General features: G+C 46.3%; 1 protein-coding gene across 1 annotated transcript in view; it reads left to right on the forward strand.

The window, feature by feature from the left end:
- DNTT (DNA nucleotidylexotransferase) overlaps positions 1-14776 on the forward strand; it is a 32357-nt gene extending 17581 nt beyond the window's left edge. Inside the window, exons 7-11 of the mRNA XM_055560263.1 lie at positions 597-729; positions 1987-2092; positions 6844-7089; positions 12495-12578; positions 14379-14776. Of these exons, the coding sequence (XP_055416238.1) occupies positions 597-729; positions 1987-2092; positions 6844-7089; positions 12495-12578; positions 14379-14465 (656 nt within the window). The 3' untranslated portion in view covers positions 14466-14776. The remainder of the gene's footprint in view (positions 1-596; positions 730-1986; positions 2093-6843; positions 7090-12494; positions 12579-14378) is intronic.
- Positions 14777-23031: the final 8255 nt, after the last annotated feature.

Here is a 23031-nt window from a genome sequence, read left to right on the forward strand (position 1 = left end):
CCCTCCTATGCTTCATCCCAGTTCTTGGAGATACAGCTCCCATCTCCATTACTCTTCCACTCTATGCCTTCCTCTGTGGATCTGTGGGAATAAATAAGTCATTAAAACAACTCTTCATCATAACTACTCTGTTGGAGCGCTCATTAATCTGTGATGGTCAGGCAAAGAAGCAAACCAGACCACCAGTAACATTTCCTAACTCTCCTCAGATGCAAATCAACTCTCTTCCTATCCTTGACTTCAGTTCTTTAATTCATCTATCCCCTTCCAACCCCAAAACTTCCTATCCCAACTCTTTGCAGCTTGTTGATCAAGAGGGCTGGTTCTTCAGTAGGAAGCCAGATGGGAATAGCATGGTTCTAGGATATAATATTGCCTCTTTCTCAGTCAGGAATTTGTAGGAAAATAAGGAGCCATTGTTAACATGAAAAATTCACAGCCAAGAGAACACAGATCACCCAGTCTCTATGGAACAGTTTGGGGTTGATGTATGTGGCCCCGTTAGCTATGTGTGAGGGCCAAATCCCCTCCCTGAGGGCTGGTCATTTCACATGGGACATGTCCCTTTCCCCACTCACCTGTCTGTGGCCTCTCAGGATTTCTCTATTATGAAGACCTTGTCAGCTGCGTGACCAGGGCCGAAGCAGAGGCAGTTGGCGTGCTGGTTAAAGAGGCTGTGTGGGCATTTCTGCCCGATGCCTTCATCACCATGACGGGAGGATTCCGCAGGTAAATGATGATAAAAGCTGCTTTTGCCTCCCCTTCAGGGCCTTCTCATGCTCAGGAGTTGTGGCACAAAAGGCCTACGGAGGTCTCTCTCTGCAGCCTCATCTCCTGCTGCTCATGTTTCACTCCAGCAACCCCAAGTGGCTTGTCATTCTCTGCACACACAGAGCTTTCTTTCCTCTGTGATTTTGCTCAGTCCTACCTTTCTGCTTGGACTGGTTTTCCTCAATTTGTCACCTGGCTCACTTCTCCTCATCCTTTAAGCTTCAATTCAGATGCCACCTCCTCCAGAAAGCCTTCCTTGACTTCCTTCTCCCCATGCTGGGTGAGACATCCCTCCTCAGCACTCCTTGGACAGCTGTCAAGTAATTTGTTTGTATTGCTTCCACGCATGTTTTCCCCACTAAGTTTTCAGAATTTGGTGCTTGATGAGAGCCAGTGCGTGGTGCCTGGCACAAAATAGGCATGTGAAAAATATTGGTGAAGTCAGTGAATGAATGAACTCTGCACAGAGATGTATGCAATTGTTGGATATCGAAGCCTCCATTTCAGAGCCTCTTTCCCTCCCACACCCTCTTCCATCTCTCCTTGTGGTCCTGTTACATGGGGGCTGTTGGCTGTGGGAGGTGACAGAGAAAGTAAGAAGAGAACACAGAATCCAAGAAGATGCCTTTAGTCTAGGCCATAATTTCAAGAGTCCTATCTTGTATTATGCGAGTATAGTTCTTGGTTTGCTTGTTGTCACACTTGTCTCTGTGTAAGTGTGTGTGCACATGTGGGCATGGAGAAGAAATAATCTTTGTTAGTTTTTAGCCACCCATATATAATCATATGGGCTCCCCTGGTGGCTCAGTGGTAAAGAATGCACCTGCCAATGAGGAGACACAAGAGACATGGGTTCAATCCCTGGGTCGGAAAGATCTCCTAGAGGAGGAAATGGCAACCCACTCCGGTATTCTTGCCTGGGAAATCCCACTGGCAGGCTATAGTCCTTAGGGTCTCAAAGAGACAGACAGGACTCAGCACTAAACAACAATATAATCACATACATACCATGTTATGATCTTAAATTTTTCTGTGTCATAAATTTATTTTGCAAGGAGTAGACTTGTGTGAACAAGGATCTTTTGTTTAAAAAGCATGTCATGAGCATTTTGTGTCACAAACCTTAAGTAGGGGGCATAGAAACACAGGTGACTTTTAAAAATTGAGAGCTAAAAATCTAATTTATTTCCATCTTATGCTATTTTTTAAAATCAGGGGTAAGAAGATTGGGCATGATGTAGATTTTTTAATTACCAGCCCAGGATCAGCAGAGGATGAAGAGCAACTTTTGCCTAAAGTGATAAACTTATGGGAAAAAAAGGTAAGAAGAAAGATGTTTGGACACTCAGGCATTATAGGAGTAATGCTGAATTTGACACACTTATCGACCTTGTAATTGTGCCATGAGCATCTAATGCAATCTCAACGGTTTATAATAGTCTGCACAGTGCCAGTGACATGCAATGGGACTTACCTGCTTTGGGTCCTAGAATCCAGGTTATGAACTTGTGTATATGCACGCGTCCTGTTACCAAAAGGGCCGAGGGCAACTCTCTGTGCAGGCCATTCAGACAGCTCAGAGCCCTAAACAATGTGAAGAGCATGTGCTGCAAAGACCTGGGAGGGGTGAGCCGGGGCAGAGCAAGCTAAGGGGTGGGGATCAGACTGGGATAAAACCAGTCTAAGAGGTGCCCCTGCTGCCTTGAACAATATCTTGGTTGATAACCACCTTGATTTTGTGCTGAGATGGGAAGAAGGAAGCTAATGAGGGCAGGCTGGGTCCAGCAGAGGTCATGGCTCAGGGCCCCCCACCCACTAAGATCAGACTTGCCACAGGCCACCTATTGCCCAGTGGAGGAAGCTAGGGATGACCCTGTGGCCACAGCCGCCTGCAGGGCCCTGACTCCTGCCCCACTCCAGTGAGAGCTCCGCTTCCCAAGACCAGAGGGCCCTTATCCAAAGACCCACAGGCCTGGGTGGGTTGAGGAGGCTGAGGCTGGTGTTTTTCTGGCATAGCTTTATTTTTCCTGAGTGATCTAGCATCTTCTGAGTGTGGACAAAGCTCCCTGATATACCAGAGAGAGAAGACCTCAGATACAGCAAGAATAAGAAACACACAACCCTGGTGCCAGGAACATTAGAATTACTAATAAAGACCCAGCTTTGGAACCAGATCCAAATTCAGCCATGAGCCACCCCCACCCTCCCCCACCCACCCCACCATCTGTCGGGAGAGTGGATCCAGGTGGCCAAGAGCCCTGAAAATGAACATCATAGGCTGAGCCAGGGAAAGGCTGAATGGGGAAGTGTCAGCTCCACTGAGGCTGGCCCCCCTGCTCCGCTCAACCAGGAAAGCTGAGAAACTTTCGTGGACAGACATCACTCTGATGCACCCTGTCAGCCATGGCCTGGGCTAAGAGGGGGCTGCCTGGCTTCTCAGCCGGCAAGGGTGGACCGATTTGACCTAGGTATAGAGGCCCCACCATCCCCATGCTCTGTGACTGTCCCAACCCAAGATGGGGTGGGGTTGGGAGAGGGGACAAGGAGCCTCCTTTTCATTGGTCTTTCTTTAGTCACCAGGCAGCCATCCTGCTGGTCACCAAGCAAAGAGATGGGCAAGTGAGGGTGGAGATGGGCATTAGGCATGGCGGGGGTTTAGATTTGGGATTGTCCAAGCACAGCCCTGCCACTGACTGGCTATATGACCTGGGACTATGCTTTTAATCTTTCCAAGTTTCTCTTTCCTTATCTGTGAAACCGGGATAGCAAGCTTCTGTCATTAGTCAGAGGATTAATTGAGGGCATTAGATAAGGCTCTTGGCACAGTGCCTGATAAATGTCTATTAAACAGTGGCTTAAACAGTGGCCGGAGTTTGAGCAAGCTTCAGGAGATGGTGAAGGACAGGGAAGCCTGGCGTGCTGCAGTCCATGGGGTCGCAAAGAGGCAGACACGACTGAACAACTGAACAGCAAAACCGAGGCTGTTGTGATCTCTCCTGCATAGTCGCATATTGAATTCTGCAGAGGGCCAGACCTTGCTGGGTGAGGGGACCCAGGCGAGAGCACAGGCAGCTAGCTGCTCCCCTTTGCTCTCTGACAAACAGGACCTCAGGGAGGAAACCGGCTGGGGCAGTGTGTGTCTCAGCACTACCTGCCTGCCGCGCTGTGGCCCGGCTGCCCCCAGCGCCTCAGCTGTGAATCATGGTGGTTAATTTCCACCTCTGCCTCACTCCCTGTTCCCAATACCTCCCAACCCTGCCTTTCTTACAAGAATCTGTACTTTCCAGATTAAAATGATTCTATCTCACGCAGGAGTTACCGACCAGGGTTCTTGGCATTCCCCAACACATAGAAATTGATTAAGGCCAAACAAGAAATCTTGGAGAAGCAATGACACCCCACTCCAGTACTCTTGCCTGGAAAATCCCATGGACGGAGGACCCTGGTGGGACGGAGGACCCTGGTGGGCCGCAGTCCATGGGGTCGCTAAGAGTCGGACCCGACTGAGCGACTTCACTTTCACTTTTCACTTTTATGCATTAGAAAAGGAAATGGCAACCCACTCCAGTGTTCTTGCCTGGAGAATCCCAGGGATGGGGGAGCCTGGTGGGCTGCCATCTATGGGGTCGCACAGAGTCGGACATGACTGAAGCGACTTAGCAGCAGCAGCAAACAAGAAATCTAGGTCAGGCTTTACTGGGGGCCCTGCAGCAGCACAGGGGATCAGGAACAAACAACAAAGTCCCTTACTTGCTCACTCCCTGAGTGGGGGGTGCGGGGGGCGTGAGCTTGTTCCTTCTGTGGTGTGAGGGTAGGGGTGTGTCCAGGTCGAGCTCAAGGGGTGGTTTAGGAGGCTTGCTCACCTCTTAGGTGGTGGTGTGTGCAGCGGGCTTGAGCAGTATCCTACTTGTGCTCTTTAGCTCCAGGCTCCTCAAAAGTGGCAGTTGGGTTTTTTTGGTCTCTGTATCTTTTGGATCCGGAATTTGCCCAGCTGTGCATGCACGCAATTATTTTTAGTCCTATATAGTTTATTTGTATTTTGTTGCTCAAGGAGAGGTATGTCCAGGTGCAAGCAGCTCAGCAAAGGGTCCCAGGTCCCCAGCCTGTCTCACAGGCACACTCGAGCACATACTCACACAACACACATATACACAACCAATGTTTTAAAACACCTGAAGAACTAATGAACAGCCAAGAATGGGTATAAGTTTGAGTCTTCCACCAGTTGAAAGACTTCTTGTGGGAGGAAAAGAGTTTGGAGATACGGATCCTGGCGGGAGGGCATCATCCAGAAAGCTCCACTGGCTGCCAGCAATTCAACCCAAAGGGGAGGGTTGACTGAGTATGGTCCAGGCTCATGCCTGGTGGGTGGCCCTTCTGTCTGTGACCAGCCAAAGTGTGACTATTGTGTGGCCACAGTGCACACACAGGTTACAACTTTTAGGAAGCCAGCTTTGTGAATTTTTTTTTAAGGGGGAAAAGTTGTTTTATAAGTTTGGCTGCAAGGTAAGACTGGTTGATACTTTAATAGCTTCCTTTTCAAATTTACATAATTTAAATGGCCATGAAAGGCTGGTATTCTGACTAATCTTAGTAAGTTTCATTAGAAAGCAGAATTGTGTCTTCCCCCAGCTGTTTATCAGATCTGTTTAGGGCAACAGTTACCTCCTGCACCAGAGACTCTTCCTGACATTAGTGTTCCACCCTGCAGATGGGGTAGATTCTTCCTCTCACCTTTTCTGGGATAGGCCCTGAGGGCAGAGTGCTCCCTCTTCTGAGATCCACAAAAGTACCCCCTCCTCCAAGTGTTGAGTCCAGTTGAAACAATGTCTCTTGGGGGTGGGGTTGGATTGCAGAAGAAATGCGAATGTGTCTAATAATAACAGTAAAGGGAACCAGGCCTGCTCCAAGTGTGGTCCCTGGATCAGAAGCATCAGCAACACCTGGAAATTTACTAGAAATGCACCACCCCGACCCCACCCCACCCCCATGTGTGCTAAGTCGCTTTAGTCTCTCTGACTCTGCAACCCCATGAACTGTAACCCACCAGGCTCCTCGGTCCATGGGGATTCTCCAGGCAAGAATACTGGAGTGGGTTGCCATGCCCTTTTCCAGGGGATCTTCCCGACCAAGGGATCAAACTTGCTTTCTTTGTGTCCTACACTGGTGGGTAGGTTCTTTACCAAGAGCACTACCTGGGAAGTTCCCCCACCCCCACCGCCCATGAATCACTCTGGGGACAGGGCCTCCAAAACTGTGCTGAAACAAACCTTTCAAATGCTCCTGATGATAATATTTGAGAACATCAGACCTAAAGAACCCAAGAACAAATCCTACATCCTAATAGCTGTGATTAGATTGTTTTAAGGCTATTTGTTCTTTTAGTTGCAACTCAGATTTAGCAGTTAATTGTATATTTCTGCTTCTCCCTACCCTATATCTGCCCTGTGTGGTGAGGAATTCCCACGGAGCAGATAAATTGGAGGATGGCTGATTGCTGGGTGTGACCTGACTAGGCAACGTTTGGTGATGTACCACTAATTTTGTCCCTGTCTCCAAGGGAGGCAGAGTAACAATCCCAAAGTGCTTGCTAGAAAGAGTGAGTCATCAGGCCCCAAAGCAGGCTGAGCCTCCAGCTATAATCCTTTGGGCCCAAGTCGACCTACTATGGTCGACTAGGATAATATGGAGGGACACTAAGTCAAAACAACTGCATATAAGGGCTCGGCTTTTTGTTCAAGGTTGGTTTGTACTTAAGGGAGTGAGGCAAGTTTCTGAGCACTGTCTGCGATAAGATGTTCAGGGAGTGGATCCTCTGGCAGCTTTGCCATGAAGTGGCCTTGGCATGGCCCCTCTAATTGTTAAATTCCTCTGCTGCAGAAGGAGGGTAATGCACCCACTCCTTGCCTTCCCCTGCTAGAGTCACCAAGTGGGCTCACAATGCAAGGACAGACGTACCCATATTCTCAAATGTGCAAAGCTTTCTTTAAAAGCATTTGTTAAGAGCCCAATATAAAGTCTCTGACCCTCTGCATCAGGGACTCTTCCTGACGTCTTTTTGTTTATTTTCAGGGATTACTTTTATATTATGACCTTGTGGAGTCGACATTTGAAAAGTTCAAGTTGCCAAGCAGGCAGGTGGATACTTTAGATCATTTTCAAAAATGCTTTCTGATTTTAAAATTGCACCATCAGAGAGTAGACAGTGGTAGGTCCAACCAGCAGGAAGGAAAGACCTGGAAGGCCATCCGTGTGGACCTGGTTATGTGCCCCTACGAAAACCGTGCCTTTGCCCTGCTAGGCTGGACTGGCTCCCGGGTAAGTGCTGCCTTCATCTCTGGGATGGCCTTAGCTTTTCATAAGAGGTAGACTAGGTCTACATGGGGCCAGGGGAGAGACAATGGTGGGGGTGGGGGTGGCGGGAGGATGGACAGGGAAGGAGGAGATGGTGGACAGGAGAGAAGAAAGTGCCCAGAAATCTCTGAATCAGGGCATTCCACTTGCACATGGTCAACTGAGACAGATGCCTTTAGAATAGGTATTTTCAAAATGTGATACCCTGACCAGCAGCATCAGCCTTACCTGCTTACCAGGTTAGACCTGTGAACACTCCACCTCACCCCAAACCTACTGAATCAGGAACTCTGGGGGTGGAGCCCAACAATTTGTGTTTGAAAGAACCCTGCAGGTATGAGAACCCCTGAAGCAGAGAAAGCAGCCTGGTGGCTAAGGGCACAGGTTTGGCTCATCCCAGACCTGGTCACAAGCCCTTGCTCTGCCTCTGACCAGCTAGGTGATCTTTGTCAAGTTCCCCATGGCCTTTAAGACTCAGTTTTCCATCAGGAAAGTTAGGGCAAAGACAGCACTTACCCCACTGGGCTGCAGGGATCCAGTGAGATGAAGCTGGCAAAGCCCCTAGCACCATGCTGGGCACGGGACCAGTGCTGGCCAAGCAGCAGTCCCCAGCTCCCACCATGTGATATTCACAGACATGGTACCCATGGTCTGTGCCGTTAGCCTGTGCTCCACCCTCCACCCAACACCCCACCCTGTTTTCCCATGTAGCTAGCTGTTGCTTTGAGTGGCACACGTCATTAGAGGATTTTGTATGATAAACGACATAGAAATTCATTGTCCTTAACCTTGAATTAAATGTCAAGTGTGTTTGCCTTGGGCTGGAATTATTTCAGTGCACAATCTCAGCACTAGAACTTCTTACCCTAATCAAAAATATTGGCTGGCATCTTTCATTCATAAAAAGTAGGAAAGCTGATGAAACAATACATCATATATGCAGCTTGGGATGCTTAATTTCACCTTTTTACCCAAAGATTTCAGAGCCTGGAAAATGTCCTCAAGCCAATTAATCTGTTAATCTCACCCCAGTTTGGGTTCATTAACTTACCAGGTTGTCTCATCTACTAAGCTGACAAAGCTTCCTTCATACCTTTGTGCACTAAAGATTTCCAGAGCAGAATATATCTGCTGCTGCTGCTGCTGCTGCTAAGTCGCTTCAGTCGTGTCCGACTCTGTGTGACCCCACAGATGGCAGCCCACCAGGCTCCCCCGTCTCTGGGATTCTCCAGGCAAGAACACTGGAGTGGGTTGCCATTTCCTTCTCCAATGCATGAAAGTGAAAAGTCAAAGTGAAGTTGCTCAGTCATGTCCGACTCTTAGCGACCCCATGGACTGACTGCAGCCTACCAGGCTTCTCCGTCCATGGGATTTTCCAGGCAAGAGTACTGGAGTGGGGTTCCATTGCCTTCTCCAGAATATATCTGCAGGGATACGTTAAGCTGAGATTTTTCTAGAGCCATCCAAGTATGGTACAATGTCTGGACTGGGTCCAGAGTTCATTAGTTTGTTGCTTGTTTTTTTTTAAAGAAGCTTCTGTTTTCCTCTGAATCTTATTTCTTCAAACTCGAACTGTTTGCCAGCATGGCTTTATTGGCTGAGGTTCCTTCAAGAGTATTGTCTATGTTTGCGTCAGATGCTAAGAGGAGGCATACTCTGCTTTGGAAACACATGAATGATGGTGACCAGGTGCCCAGGCTAACCCAGCCTCTTTACTAGCCCAGATGGCTCCCTTTCACCAACTTTAAAAAGCATCTCCTCCTTAAAACACCTAATTGCCATTTCCCAGAAAATTGTCAGAAGAAACTTGCATATTTACAAAGGCTGCACATGTGACTCACGCCCTCTCGAGTTTTGCGGCACATAACTTGCACAGCTGTATGCAGCAGCAGTAGGCGAATCTCTGGTCTGTTGTGACCAGCGGACGATACAGCCAGACTTAGTGCCACTGCCCTTCTTTATCTGAAACAAAAGACAACGTCCTTACCCTGCCTATTTCACAGGTTGTTGAGAGAAACCAAAGAGGTTGTAAAGCAGAAGGCAGAAACATCCAGGGTAAAGAGTCTGGGATTCAGGAGTCTGAATCCTAGCTCTATCATTGGCTGTGTGGCCTTGGGTAAATTGCTGAGGCTCTCTGGGCTTCCTTTCTTCATTTGAAAAATGGAGCTAATAACAGTACCAACCTCGTGGGATTATCATGAGAACTGAATGAGACAATGCCTTCATCTTAACACAATTCTGAGGCTAATTGTATATGTAGTACTGTTCTTTTAGAGATAATGTTAGACTCTTTTAGAAGTTGTTAAGTACTAGTGATAATAGAGCAAATCAGAAATTAATATAAAACAAGAAATCAGCCCCGTGCCCAGCACAGGGTAAGCACTCTGTAAACATTAACCAGGATATCATCGCCTGGATTATAGCTGTGGCCATTCGAGCTGGTCGCTTGCCCCCTGAGTGATCCTGTCATCATAAGTCAGAACATCACTCCCCTGCTCAAAACCTGGCAGGGGTTCCCCATTCAACTCACAGTAAAAGCCTTCCGGTGGTCACAAGGCCCTGCGTGGTCTTCTCACCCCCTCATCTCTCTGGACTCCTCCCAGTGCTCTCCCTACCCGGGCCAGGCTCACTCCTCCCCAAGGCCTATGTTCTAGCTGTTCCCTCTGCATGGAGTGCTCCTTCCTGAGTCCACCTGGCTAACTCCTTCACCTTGCGCAAGTCCCTCCTCAGATCCTGTCTCCTTCATGAGGCCTGCCCTGTACCCCGCATTACCTGTTAACACATCATGTACTTTTGGTCAGTTCAGTCACTCAGTCATGGCCGACTCTTTTTGACTCCATGAACTGCAGCATATCAGGCTTCCCTTTCCATCACCAACTCCCAGAGCTTGTTCAAACTCATGTCCATCATGTAATTTACTTATGCTGTTACCGTGTCTTATCTGTGTCCCCTGCTTGAATCCAAGCCCCACCAGGGCAGACATCATTGTTTTCTTCACTGTTATATTCCAAGCATCCAGAACACACCTGGCACACAGTAGGTGCTCAATAAGGGTTGATTTAATCAATATTATTACTCTCCAAATGGAAGATATCATGATAATTCCTAACAATCCATGCAAAAATGCTTCAGGGAGTTTAGCAGAGGAGTCCAGGAATAGATCTCTCAGCACACAGACCTGAGGAGCCCAGGGCAGCCTTTCACTGCTCCAGTTACCCAATCCTCTCCAGCCTTCCCATGCCCAGTGTGAGCAGCCATTGCCCTAAGTGCTGGGGGACTTGAAGCCCTGGGCTGTGGAGGCCATGTGCTAAGCAACACCCCCATACTTTCACAGACCAGCAGCTACTACACCCAGAATCTGCTTCACCCTGACTCTTCCACAGCCCTAGCTCCGCCCCCCACCCCACTGCCTTATAAAGGACTTCGGGTTGGAAAGTCTGTCTTCACACGTCCAAATCAGGAAGGGCAGGTCCCAGTCTTCGCCAGCTTTCCCATACTCACCACTTCAGTTCAGTTCAGTTCAGTTCAGTCACTCGGTCTGTCTGACTCTTTGAGACCCCAATGACTGCAGCACACCAGGCCTCCCTGTCCATCACCAACTCCTGGAATTAACTCAAACCCATGTCCATTGAGTCAGTGATGCCATCCAACCATCTCATCCTCTGACGTCCCCTTCTCCTCTTACCCTCAGTCTTTCCCAGCATCAGGGTCTTTTCAAATGAGTCAGTTCTTCGCATCAGGTAAACAAAGTATTGTAGCTTCAGCTTCAGCATCAGTCCTTCCAATGAACATTCAGGACTGATTTCCTTCAGGATGGACTGGTTGGATCTCCTTTCTGTCCAAGGGACTCTCAAGATTCTTCTCCAACACCACAGTTCAAAAGCATCAATTCTTCAGTGCTCAGCTCTCTTTATAGTCCAGCTCTCACATCCATACATGACTACTGGAAAAACCATAGCCTTGACTAGATGGACCTTTGTTGGCAAAGTAATGTCTTTGCTTTTGAATATGCTATCTAGGTTGGTCATAACTTTGCTTCCAAGGAGTAAGCGTCTTTTAATTTCATGGCTACAGTCACCATCTGCAGTGATTTTGGAGTCCAAAAAATGAAGTCTGTCACTGTTTCCACTGTTTCCCCATCTATTTGCCATGAAGTGAAAGGGACCAGATGCCACGATCTTAGTTTTCTGCAGGGTTCAGTTTTAAGCCAAATTTTTCACTCTCCTCTTTCACTTTAGTGCAATTATTCCATGGTGTTGTTGTTCAGTTGCCCAGTCGTGTCTGATTCTTTGCGACCCAATGGATTATAGCATGCCATCCTCCATGTCCCTCACCATCTCCCAAACTTTGCCCAAGTTCATGTTCAATGATTCCAAGTTTGCTCCCTAATCCTACATAGAAAGGACATTTCTAGATCTGTGCTTCTCTCAGGAAAATTAATCTCAACAACTCCATTCATTGTCATTCTTTTCCCAAGGTTTTCCCGTCATCCATCTAAGGCTTCAAGTTTTTCTCCCTAGGAGATGCTACTCTGAAGCAGCTGGCCCAGACCATCAGTTTTATAGAAGTTCACATGAGAGGATGTTACAGCCAGAGGACCTTACTCACACACTTCCTCCACCCTCTTATTTGACCAACCAAGATTCAGAGAGGTTGGGTGACTTGCCGAAAGATACAGAGCCAGATAGGGACAAAATCCAGGCTGGAACCTGGTCTCCTAAATTCTCATCCTCTTTTACAGTAGCTGTATTCCAAATAGAAAACAGCACCAAACTATTATTTATCTAGCATTTACTCTGGACCAGAAATTATTCTGGACACAATCCTCACAATACCTGTTTATTCACTGAGCAACATTTACTGTACACCATCTGTGTGCCAGGCATCATTAGGAGGGAATATGGTTGTGAACAGAACAAATCAGGTTCCTGTTTTCATGGAGCTTACAATCCAATGCTTACGTGTGAGCATGGAGCTTTGTCGTGGTGGACTGTTGCCCTGGGGGAGAAAATTCACTTGGAGAATGTTTAGTGGAGATAGATATTTCATTGTTGTTGTTGTGTAGTTGTTAAGTTGTGTCCGACTCTTTTACGACCCCATGGACTGTGGCCTGCCAGGCTCCTGTCTCCATGGGGTTTTCCAGGCAAGAATACTGGAGTGGGTTGCCATTTCCTTCTCCAGGGGATCTTTCCAACCTAGGGATCAAACCCACATTTCCAGCATTGGCAGGTAGTAGATTCTTTACCACTGAGCCACCAGGGAAGCCCTAAGATGTTTCATTATAGGGATTTAAATATCTTTAGATACATAATACTGAAGACATTCTAGACTTGATAGTGATTTATTTTAATGATCTCTTTCTTATCCAGCAGTTCGAGAGAGACATCCGGCGCTACGCCACACACGAGCGGAAGATGATGCTGGATAACCACGCTTTATATGACAAGACCAAGGTAGGGAGCGCTGTCTCCCTGAGATGGGCCACGTTAATCCTTATTCCCAAGTCTGGCTCCCTGAGCACCTTTCCTAAACTGATTCTAGTGTCCAGGTTCAGCTTCCTTTGCCCCAGGTGCCCCAGTCCCACAGATCACAGCTGAGGGCAGCTGGAAAGATCCTGACAGGAGCACAACCCCCACAGGGCCCAGAATGCACCAGAGGCTTTGAGCTCAATGATGCTGAGCTAGCTGGGTCTCCAGAACCAGGCCAGCAATGAATTTGAATTGAGCTTAGTATATCCTTGGTGTTTGCATTGTGTAACTCCAAAGAAAACCAAAGATCCCCCCAAATCACAAATGTCACTCAAGTATCCCTCAAATGCAGTGGGAAGTAGAATTCTGAGTGACCACATGGGTCATTAATGAGAGTCAGCTGCAAGAAGGAGAGCAACAGAGCTGTCCTGAGAGGGAGATGAGCGGTCAGCTGGACTCACACACCATAGAGGCTCGCTTGGTGTGCTCTTCCTACAGTGGTCATGATCCAAAGGCTGCTCAGCAAAGTGATTGCTGCATGAATTAGGAAGAGTTATTATACATATTCAGCTGTACTTACAGTGACCAAGGACGCTGTAGGAAGCTCCGAGTAGGAAGAAGATGCAAAATAAGTAGAAGTAATGGTTTTTATCCTCTAGGAGTTTAGTCTAAATGAAGTAATGGCAGTGGCAAAAAAAAAAAAAAAAAAAAATTGGCTTATGTACTGTGGCCTCTGGGGTAACATGGACTTCAGGTGTGGCTGTATCCAGGTGCTCATGCAATTTTCCCTCAGTGTTGGTGTCACTCTCAGGCAGGGTTTTCCCATGAATCCTATCCTTCTAGCTTAGCTATGCCAACAGAAAAGAACTTTCCTAATAGTTCCAGCAAGCCCTAGCTAATGCTCACAGGCCAGACCTGGGCCATGTAGCCATCCTGGAACCCTTTTCCATGGCTCTGATTGATCAGGCTTGTGTCATGTGCCGCTTCTTGGGGGTGACCCTCAGAGACTGAGAATAGGGAGGTGTGGTTTTCCAAAGAGAAATCAAGGTGCTGCTGTCATAAGAGAGGGCAGTGGATGCTGGCAAGAAAGCCTCAGTTCCGAAGCATGTGAGTGGAGGCAACTTCACCTAACATGATCTAGGAAACTTACAAACTGACACATAAATAGTTCAGAGTAAGCGAGTGCCTCCTATGTGCCCAACGTTGTGCTATAGACAAGAAGGACTGGAGGGGAAGTGCTGCTTGATGTAACAGACCGTGGGGTTGGGAGCCTGGTGGGAGTGGGGCAGGGTGGAAGGCCAGGGGGAGAAGCCGGCATGTCCAAGCATCCCATGATCGCCCCTCCTCCTTACCAATGGCAGCAGTATGTAACTCTGGCTGTACGTGAGAATTTCCCAGACCCCTTAAACAGATGAATGACAAGAACTCTCTGGATCTTCTGATTTCTTTGGGCTGGGTTACAGCTCCGTTTTCAACATTCTTTTAAAAGGCTCCTTCAGGTAGTTCTAATGAACACTACAGACCAATAGGAAAAGTATCAAATGCCTCTAGTTGAATATATAAGGCTGTCATAATTTTACCTTAATTTATTAAGTTTTGGGGGGATGAAAATATAAAAATTACAGAAGTCAGGTAAAATGAATTTTTATCCTCAGAAGCAGGGAATTGTGTTTTGGCAATAATTCATTCTGACAAGACAGTTTTACAAGTAACATTTTTACTATGTCAGCTCAGAGATACTTAACAAAAATATCATAGTGCACATACATCTTCTTATGTTTTCAGAGGGTATTTCTCAAAGCGGAAAGTGAAGAAGAAATCTTTGCACATCTGGGATTGGACTACATTGAACCATGGGAAAGAAATGCTTAGGAGAAAGCCATCAACTTTTTTTTTCCTGTTCTTTTTTTCAGGTTAGACAAATTATGCTTCATATTATAATGAAAGATGCCTTAGTCAAGTTTGGGATTCTTTACATTTTACCAAGATGTTGATTGCTTCTAGAAATAAGTAGTTTTGGAAACCTGATCAGGCACCACCTGGGTTATGCTCTAGCAAGCCATTTGTAGGACCGTTGTGTAGAACTTGCAATGCATTTTCCATAGAAACGGTGTTGGAATTGGTGGCTCATTTCCAGGGAAGTTCATCAAAGCCCACTTTGCCCACAGTGTAGCTGAAATACTGTATACTTCCAATAAAAATAGGAAAAAACAAGATGGTTGAGTCTTTTTTTATTCTCTCACATATTTTTAAATATTCTTAAGCAAAAATGTAACAAAATGAAAGAATAAGGATGGTAAGGTTTACCTTGAGAGGAGGAACAGGTTTCATTAGAAGGTCAGAGATTCTAAGGGGGGTTTCTGGAGGAGAAGGACTGACTCTCAGCTGAGGTCAAAGCCTGCTTCTCAAAGCAGCTGTGCCCCTAGGCGTCCTGGCAGGAGGCCACGTGTGGAATGTATTCTCACTGCTTTCACACAGAAGGAAGCACAATCTGCCAAATGGCCATCTCTGAGTCTTTCCAAGGAGCTGATCTCTCTTGCCCTCTTCACCTTATGGTACCCATGGGAAGGGAGGCAGCCTTTGGAACTGCAAGGTTGCAGACCCATTCAGAATGCCGGCCTCCTCTAGGAGGGCATCGACTCTGACTGGAAAGGACCCTAAAGGCCATCTGTTCCAGCTGCTTCTGTGTCCCCAGCCTGCTAGAGGACTGGGAGGCCTCCCCGTGGTCCCAGCCCCTTCCTTCTAGCTCCCTCAGAAGAGAGGATGGCGAGATCCGGGACCCCCTAGAGAAGCATGATCCCCTGCCCTGGGCACAGGCGAAGAGCCTCCTTCCCTTCCTGGTGCTAGAGCCTGGGGGTGGGGTGTGTATCAGCTAGTATTGCCCCCAAAGCAAACTATCCCCAAACTCAGTTGCTTAACACAGCACAGCTCTGCACACGAGCTGGGTGTTTGGCTCTGCTAGGCAGGCTTCTGCTCCTCTGATTCATCCTCCTCCTGCCCCTGGGACCCTTGGGGTAACCCAGCCCTCTCCTTCTCACCATGCCAGCCGAGACACGGGAGCAAGGAGACCCCAGTGGGCAAGGGCTTTTCAAGTCATGCAACTGTTGTCGCTATTCATTTCCAGAAATGCCTCACCACCCTAAACAGAAACTCTGTGTTCATTAAACAATAACTCCCCAATTCCCCTTCCCCTGGGCCCCTGGTAACCTCAGTTCTACTTTTTTTCTGTATGAATTTGCCTCTTCTGGGTACCGCATGTAAGTGAATCATACAGTACTTGCTTTGTTTCTGGCGTATTTTGCTTAGCATAATGTTTTCAAGGTTCATCTAAATGTAGCCATCATCCCTTTGGTGGTGGTTTAGTCACTAAGTCGTGTCCTACTCTATGTGACCCCATTGACTGTACCCGCCCCCCCCCGCCCAGGCTCCTCTCTCCATAGGATTTTTCCAGGCAAGAATACTGGGGTGGGTTGCCATTTCCTTCTCCAGGGGATCTTCCTGGTCCAGGGATGGAACCTGGATCTCCTGCACAGAGAAGGCAGATTCTTTACTGACTGAGCTACCACAGAAGCCCATCATCCCTCTAGAAAGCCGAGTAATAGTCCATTGTATGTCTCATATGCCACATTTTATTTATTCACTCATCAGTCGATGGGCATTTGGGTTCTTTCCACCTTTTGGCTATTGTGAATCGTGCTCTGTGAACACTGCTATACAGTATCTCTTTAAGACCCTGCTTGCTTTTAAATGTAAACCTAGAAGGGGAGTTGCTGGATCACAGGGTAAATCTATACTTTATGGAGGAACCACTTACTCTTTTCGGTTGTGGCTGCACCATTTTGCCTTTCTACCAGCGGTATACAAGGTTTCTAGTTTCTCCACATCCTTGCCAAGATTTATTTTCTCTTTTGGTTTTCTGTTGTTTTTTGATTTGTTTGTTTTTGAAGAGAGTGATTTTAGAGGATGTGAAGTGGCAGATGAAGACTTTTTGCCTCTCCTGATGGTTCAGGTATAACACAGTTGTACACTGGACCAGGCTTCAGGTATATGCACCTGGGGTTTCTGGCCAAGGTGAGCTGGGGAAACGGGGGTGGGGTGGGGAGTGGACGCAGCCACTCCCCCTGAGAAAGGCCTCATGGTCTGATCACATGGCAGGTCATGTTCATCAGCCTCAACTCCCCAAATCTACCAGGTTTTCTTGTAGTCTCTTCCACTGCCCCAGTATTGCCCACATATGATATTTGAGATCATTTAGGTAGCATGTAGATTAATATCTATATGACCTATTTATTATATATTCATTGAGTGCCTACTAGGTAACTCATTCATCTAGACATAGGACATGGGATAGAACTTAAAAACCTCTCTGATTATAAGTATGGAACTTATATTCTAGAAAGCTATTTATTTTCATATGTGTTACAAAAGTAATGCTTTTCCATTTATGGTAGTGGCAGAAAGCTTCCCTTTTGAGTACACGTAAGTGAAAAAAGAAAATCAATATAAGGGAAAACATGTAATAAATATTACCAGTGGGATGGGGACACGGCAAGAACTGGGAGAGAGGAGAGAGGAGCACAGGGAGAAGGAGCTGATGCCTGGGAAACGTGCAGGTGGGCTGCTTGCCTTAACACGCCAACTGCCCTGTGCTGAGGCTCTCAAGGTCCTCATCCTACAAAAGCCCCAGGAGGTCCATGAGGGAGGAGTTACCCCGTGAGAACAGCAAAAAAATTCTAAGGGGTTTCTTGAGCTAATTTTTTTTAGTTGGAAAGGCTTGTTAAGAATTCCACAAATTCTTAAAGCTGCACAGGAATTTTTGGTTTTGATCAAAATTTTATCGATCAGGGTGTCAACTATTAATTGGAACTCAGCCTTCCCCAGTGCCTCCTGCTTTGGGAGCAGAGCACCCTCTGGTGGCAGAAAAAAAGAACCGTCAACAGCAAGTATTACTACAATAAAAACACTAGTCAGAAGCCCAAGAATATTGAGCAGGAACTCGGAAACATCCGAGTCTACCCTTCTTGCTGTGCAGGTGACGAACAAAGGTCTGGAAAGAAGACTTGGCCTGCCCAACGCCACACAGTTAATGCCCGAGTTTCTGTTGATTCAGCAGAAAATATGCACATAGGCCAGGCTTCCTAATTACTAGCTGTGTGACCTTGAACAAGTTACCTAACCTCTCTGATCCTCGATTTCCTCTTTTGTGAAATCAAGATGGTAATGGTTCCTCCCTTTGCCTCTGCTGGAGGATAGATGCGCTAACACTGGAAAGTGCTTCATCTGTGATCCCTTGGACTCGGAAGGACACCTAGTGGCTCAGCGGGGAGACACAGGTTCAATGGTAACCCGCTCCAGTATTCTTGCCTGGGAAATCCCATGGACAGAGGAGGCTGGCGGGCTACAGTCCACGAGGTTGCAAAACAGAGTCGGACATGACCAGGCTACTAGATGAGAACAGCAGCAACAACAAAGAGCAAGTTACTCCCCTTAGGGAAAGGGACCCATCTGTCCACTGCCAGGACTTCACATGCGGTGCTTTGTACCAGTAAGTACCAAGCCCCTGAAGCAGAACGGGAGGTAGTAAAGATTAGGACCAGTGTGCTGGTTCTTGGACTCCCAGACCTGAGACTGTCTGGATCTGGCCGGGACCAGCTACACCAGCTGAAACTCTCTACTCATGAGCCTGATGGTGATGGGGCAAGGGCCCTGTCCCATGACTTTGGTAGTTTCTTGGAAGTCAAAGGCTACTTTACAGGGACTTTCGGGTACTCCCTGACCTTCATCTCTTAGGGACAGATGGGAGCCATAGTGGGAGTCAATTTCATCTGTTCTGAATGCACTTTTTATCAATTAATTCACACTATCATGTTTTAAACCCTTCCCTGCAACGTGTATATCAAAGGACCCAGAACAGTACAGAAACCTGCCTCTATCATCAATTAAATTCATTATTCTTAACTCTTTTTGCAAAGTTAAATCATCGCTGAAAGCAATTTGCTTTACAATCTCGAGGACCAATAAAATTATCTTTGTAGAGTTTCAGTTTTCTCATCTGTAAAACAGGCATGAGTAACACCCACACTACATTACCTCCTGGATTTGGAGTAAAAAATCAAACAAAATAATGAATGAAAAGTGCTTTGAAAACTAAAAAGTGCTATAAATGTAATAGGGATTAGTCTTTTTCATATAATCTGGGTGTAGTTTGGAAACCTGAGGACTACTTCCCAGAAAAGCAGGCATATGATTTAAGAACCCAAATCAGTCTCTCATGGACTGGTGTTGTAAATCCAAGGGCAAAAATACTCTATTCTTTAGAGAAATCCAGCTCCTTTAATGCAGCTGGAAATGAAAAAGACTCTTCATGGCCCTCACTGTGATCCACTTAGATTTGAACAGGACTGCAATGCATTTTACATCCTACATGTCGCTGGTATATAGAGTATAACATTCTCACAAGAAACAAGTCCAAAAATGTGTTTAGCCTTCCCTAACCCAGGAGCAGGAAGCAGAATGAGGTGAGGTTACTTTTACCATCTCTACCTTCTTGCTGCAAAATTAATGATGAAGATGATAATGATAACGGACAGGATCCCCCTTGGAGGCTGTTTCCAACAAGACGCATCTAATGTGAAGTACACTAAAACCCACACTCAGCCTTCTTGTCTATAATTCTTATGAGGTATTCTTAACAAATAATCTCCATGACTTTCATATAAACAGGCATCTATATAGGAAAGTTTAATTTTTTTCACTCCGTTTTCCTTTTTCTATAAAACTAAAAAGGCACAACCAATTTCAAGTCAGTTTGTATTAAAAGTGTGGCAACAAGTCACTTAAGAAAGGTTTAATTTGATATCTTTGTCACTAACCTTCAGCTGTAATTATCACTGTTTGGACAGAGGTTCGTGACATTGTACAGGAGACAGGGATCAAGACCATCCCCATGGAAAAGTAATGCAAAAAAGCAAAATGACTGTCTGGGGAAGCCTTACAAATAGCTGTGAAAAGAAGAGAAGCGAAAAGCAAAGGAGAAAAGGAAAGATATAAGCATCTGAATGCAGAGTTCCAAAGAATAGCAAGAAGAGATAAGAAAGCCTTCTTCAGCGCTCAATGCAAAGAACTAGAGGAAAACAACAGAATGGGAAAGACTAGAGATCTCTTCAAGAAAATTAGAGATACCAAGGGAACATTTCATGCAAAGATGGGCTCGATAAAGGACAGAAATGGTTGGGACTTAACAGAAGCAGAAGATATTAAGAAGAGATGGCAAGAATACACAGAAGAACTGTACAAAAAAGGTCTTCATGACCCAGATAATCACAATGGCGTGATCACTGACCTAGAGCCAGACATCCTGGAATGTGAAGTCAAGTGGGCCTTAGAAAGCATCACTACAAACAAAGCTACTGGAGGTGATGGAATTCCAGTTGAGCTATTCCAAATCCTGAAAGATGAGGCTGTGAAAGTGCTGCAGTCAATATGGCAGCAAGTTTGGAAAACTCAGCAGTGGCCACAGGACTGGAAAAGGTCAGTTTTCATTCCGATCCCAAAGAAAGGCAATGCCAAAGAATGCTCAAACTACCGCACAATTGCACTCATCTCACACACTAGTAATGAGATGCTAGCTCAAAGTAATGCTCAAAATTCTCCAAGCCAGGCTTCAGCAATATGTGAACCGTGAACTTCCTGAGGTTCAAGCTGGTTTTAGAAAAGGCAGAGGAACCAGAGGTCAAATTGCCAACATCCGCTGGATCATAGAAAAAGCAAGAGAGTTCCAGAAAAACATCTATTTCTGCTTTATTGACTATGCCAAAGCCTTTGACTGTGTGGGTCACAATAAACTGTGGAAAATTCTGAAAGAGATGGAAATACCAGACCACCTGACCTGCCTCTTGAGAAATTTGTATGCAGGTCAGGAAGCAACAGTTAGAACTGGACATGGAACAACAGACTGGTTCCAAATAGGAAAAGGAGTACGTCAAGGCTGTATATTGTCACCCTGTTTATTTAACTTATATGCAGAGTACATCATGAGAAATGCTGGACTGGAAGAAGCACAAGCTGGACTCAAGATTGCCGGGAGAAATATCAATAACCTCAGATATGCAGATGACACCACCCTTATGGCAGAAAATGAAGAGGAACTCAACAGCCTCTTGATGAAAGTGAAAGTGGAGAGTGAAAAAGTTGGCTTAAAGCTCAACATTCAGAAAATGAAGATCATGGCATCCGGTCCCATCACTTCATGGGAAATAGATGGGGAAACAGTGGAAACCGTGTCAGACTTTATTTTTGGGGGCTCCCAAATCACTGCAGATGGTGACTGCAGCCATGAAATTAAAAGATGCTGGACGTGAGTCTGGGTGAACTCCGGGAGTTGGTGATGGACAGGGAGGCCTGGCCTGCTGCGATTCATGGGGTCACAAAGAGTCAGACATGACTGGGCGACTGAACTGAACTGAACTGAGGGGTATTGCAGATTGCTTTGAGAATCGGAAGAGATTAATGGAATCTCATCCCATGAGTAATGATTATTCATATAAAATTTGCATACAACTTCAGGGAATTCATATCTTCTTAAACCTAGGTTTAAAGGAATTCTAATTTTGCCTCCAGTGTGAATAATTCACCCATCATTCCTTCGGGTAAAATGCTTCTACAGTGTACGTGGTTTGGGGAGGTTTTCGGGTCCTCAGTTGAGGATGACACTGAGAGCTCTTGAGAGTGGATTTCATTCCACCTTTTAGGCACCAAGTATGTGAATCTATTTTTGTCTAATTCCAACTTCTCCAGAGAAAGACTGTGCTTGTCCTAGAAAGGACACCAACCACATTCCCATATCCTCTTGTTCTCCTGGCAAAATGCAGACTGAAAAAAGAGAGGTTGGGATTTCCCTGGTAGTCTAGTGGTTAAGACTCTGAGCTCCCAACCCAAGAGGTTTGGGTTCAATCCCTGATCAGGGAACTTAGATCCCACATGCCACAACCAAGAGCTTGCCCTAAGCAATGAAGATCCTATCCCCGTCTGCTGCTAAGTCGCTTCAGTCGTGTCCGGCTCTGTGTGACCCCATAAATGGCAGCCCACCAGGCTCTGCCGTCCCTGGGATTCTCCAGGCAAGAACACTGGAGTGGGTTTGTCAGGGAATGTTCAACAGTAGGATTCCTGTGTGCTGTTTCCTATCTCTCTTGAGCCTTCTGTTCCTTATCAGTTCCTGTCGGAGAGGAGTGGCAAGCCAGTCCCAGGACTGAGATCATAGAGATGGGATGCTTGCATAGGATTCCCTTCATTAGCCTTTCCATATGGTGAAAGGGATTATCTACGACCCTCTTTTGATATGGATTGCCTTTGGCCTTATGGCGTCTATTGCTCTTTGTTTCCTTGGTAACTTGTAAAGTCTGGTCTTTTGATCTTTATCTGAAGAAGCTACCTTGTAATACGGTATATATACTCACACAGAATTCAATAAAGCACCTTTGTTCCACCAGAGACTTGGGTCCTGTATCCTTCCTTCTCTCTCTATCTCTATTGGCTGATTCCCTGGAGCGCAAAGGCTGGCTGTAAAACCCAGGGAATATTAGCCTTTTTCCTTCTTTCACTTTCTTATCGTCGACTCTGGACCACCAGGTTCCGGTCCATTAAAGGACCCCAACATGGGTTGCCATTTCCTTCTCAGATGCATGAAAGTGAAAAGTGAAAGTGAAGTCGCTTAGTCGTGTCCGACTCTTCACGACCCCATGGACTGTAGCCCACCAGGCTTCTCTGTCCATGGGATTTTCCAAGCAAGAGTACTGGAGTGGGGTGCCATTGCCTTTGTGACCCCATCTGGTCAAATAAAAAAAAAAACAAAGCAAAACCCAGCAGGCAGAGATTATTGCTCTGTGTGCTTTGGATGCTATTTTTTAACAGCTTAATTGAGGTAAAACTGAGATACAATAATTGTTATGTTTAAAGTGTACCATTAAAAAGTGTTGACATGTGACACACCCATGAAGTTATCACCACAATCAAGATGGAGAAGACATCCATTACCCCCTAGAGTTTCTTTGTGGCCCTTTGGAATCTCTCCCTCCACCCTTCCTCACCCCACCATCCCCAGGCAATGGTTGATATGCTTTCTGTCACTATTAATTCGTTTGCATTTTCTAGAACGTGACTGGCCAAGGCCATCCCAATGCTAGTACAGGCCCTAGGTTGGGGAGCCAGAGCTTCTGACTTCCAGTCTCAGCATTTTGCTCACAACCTGGGCTGCCCTCTGTGAACAACTTGAACATCTCCATCATTAGCCGAGCCGACAAAGTGCTAGCACCAGCTATATCCTGGAGATGACCTTGATTCCAACTCTAGGGCCAATGTCATATGCTTTAATATAGGCAAAGGAAAACCACAGACATGGTGGAGGGCCACTGCTGCTGCTGCTGCTAAGTCGCTTCAGTCG

The sequence above is a fragment of the Bubalus kerabau genome, chromosome 22, assembly GCF_029407905.1.
Source record: "Bubalus kerabau isolate K-KA32 ecotype Philippines breed swamp buffalo chromosome 22, PCC_UOA_SB_1v2, whole genome shotgun sequence".
NCBI lineage: Eukaryota > Metazoa > Chordata > Mammalia > Artiodactyla > Bovidae > Bubalus > Bubalus kerabau.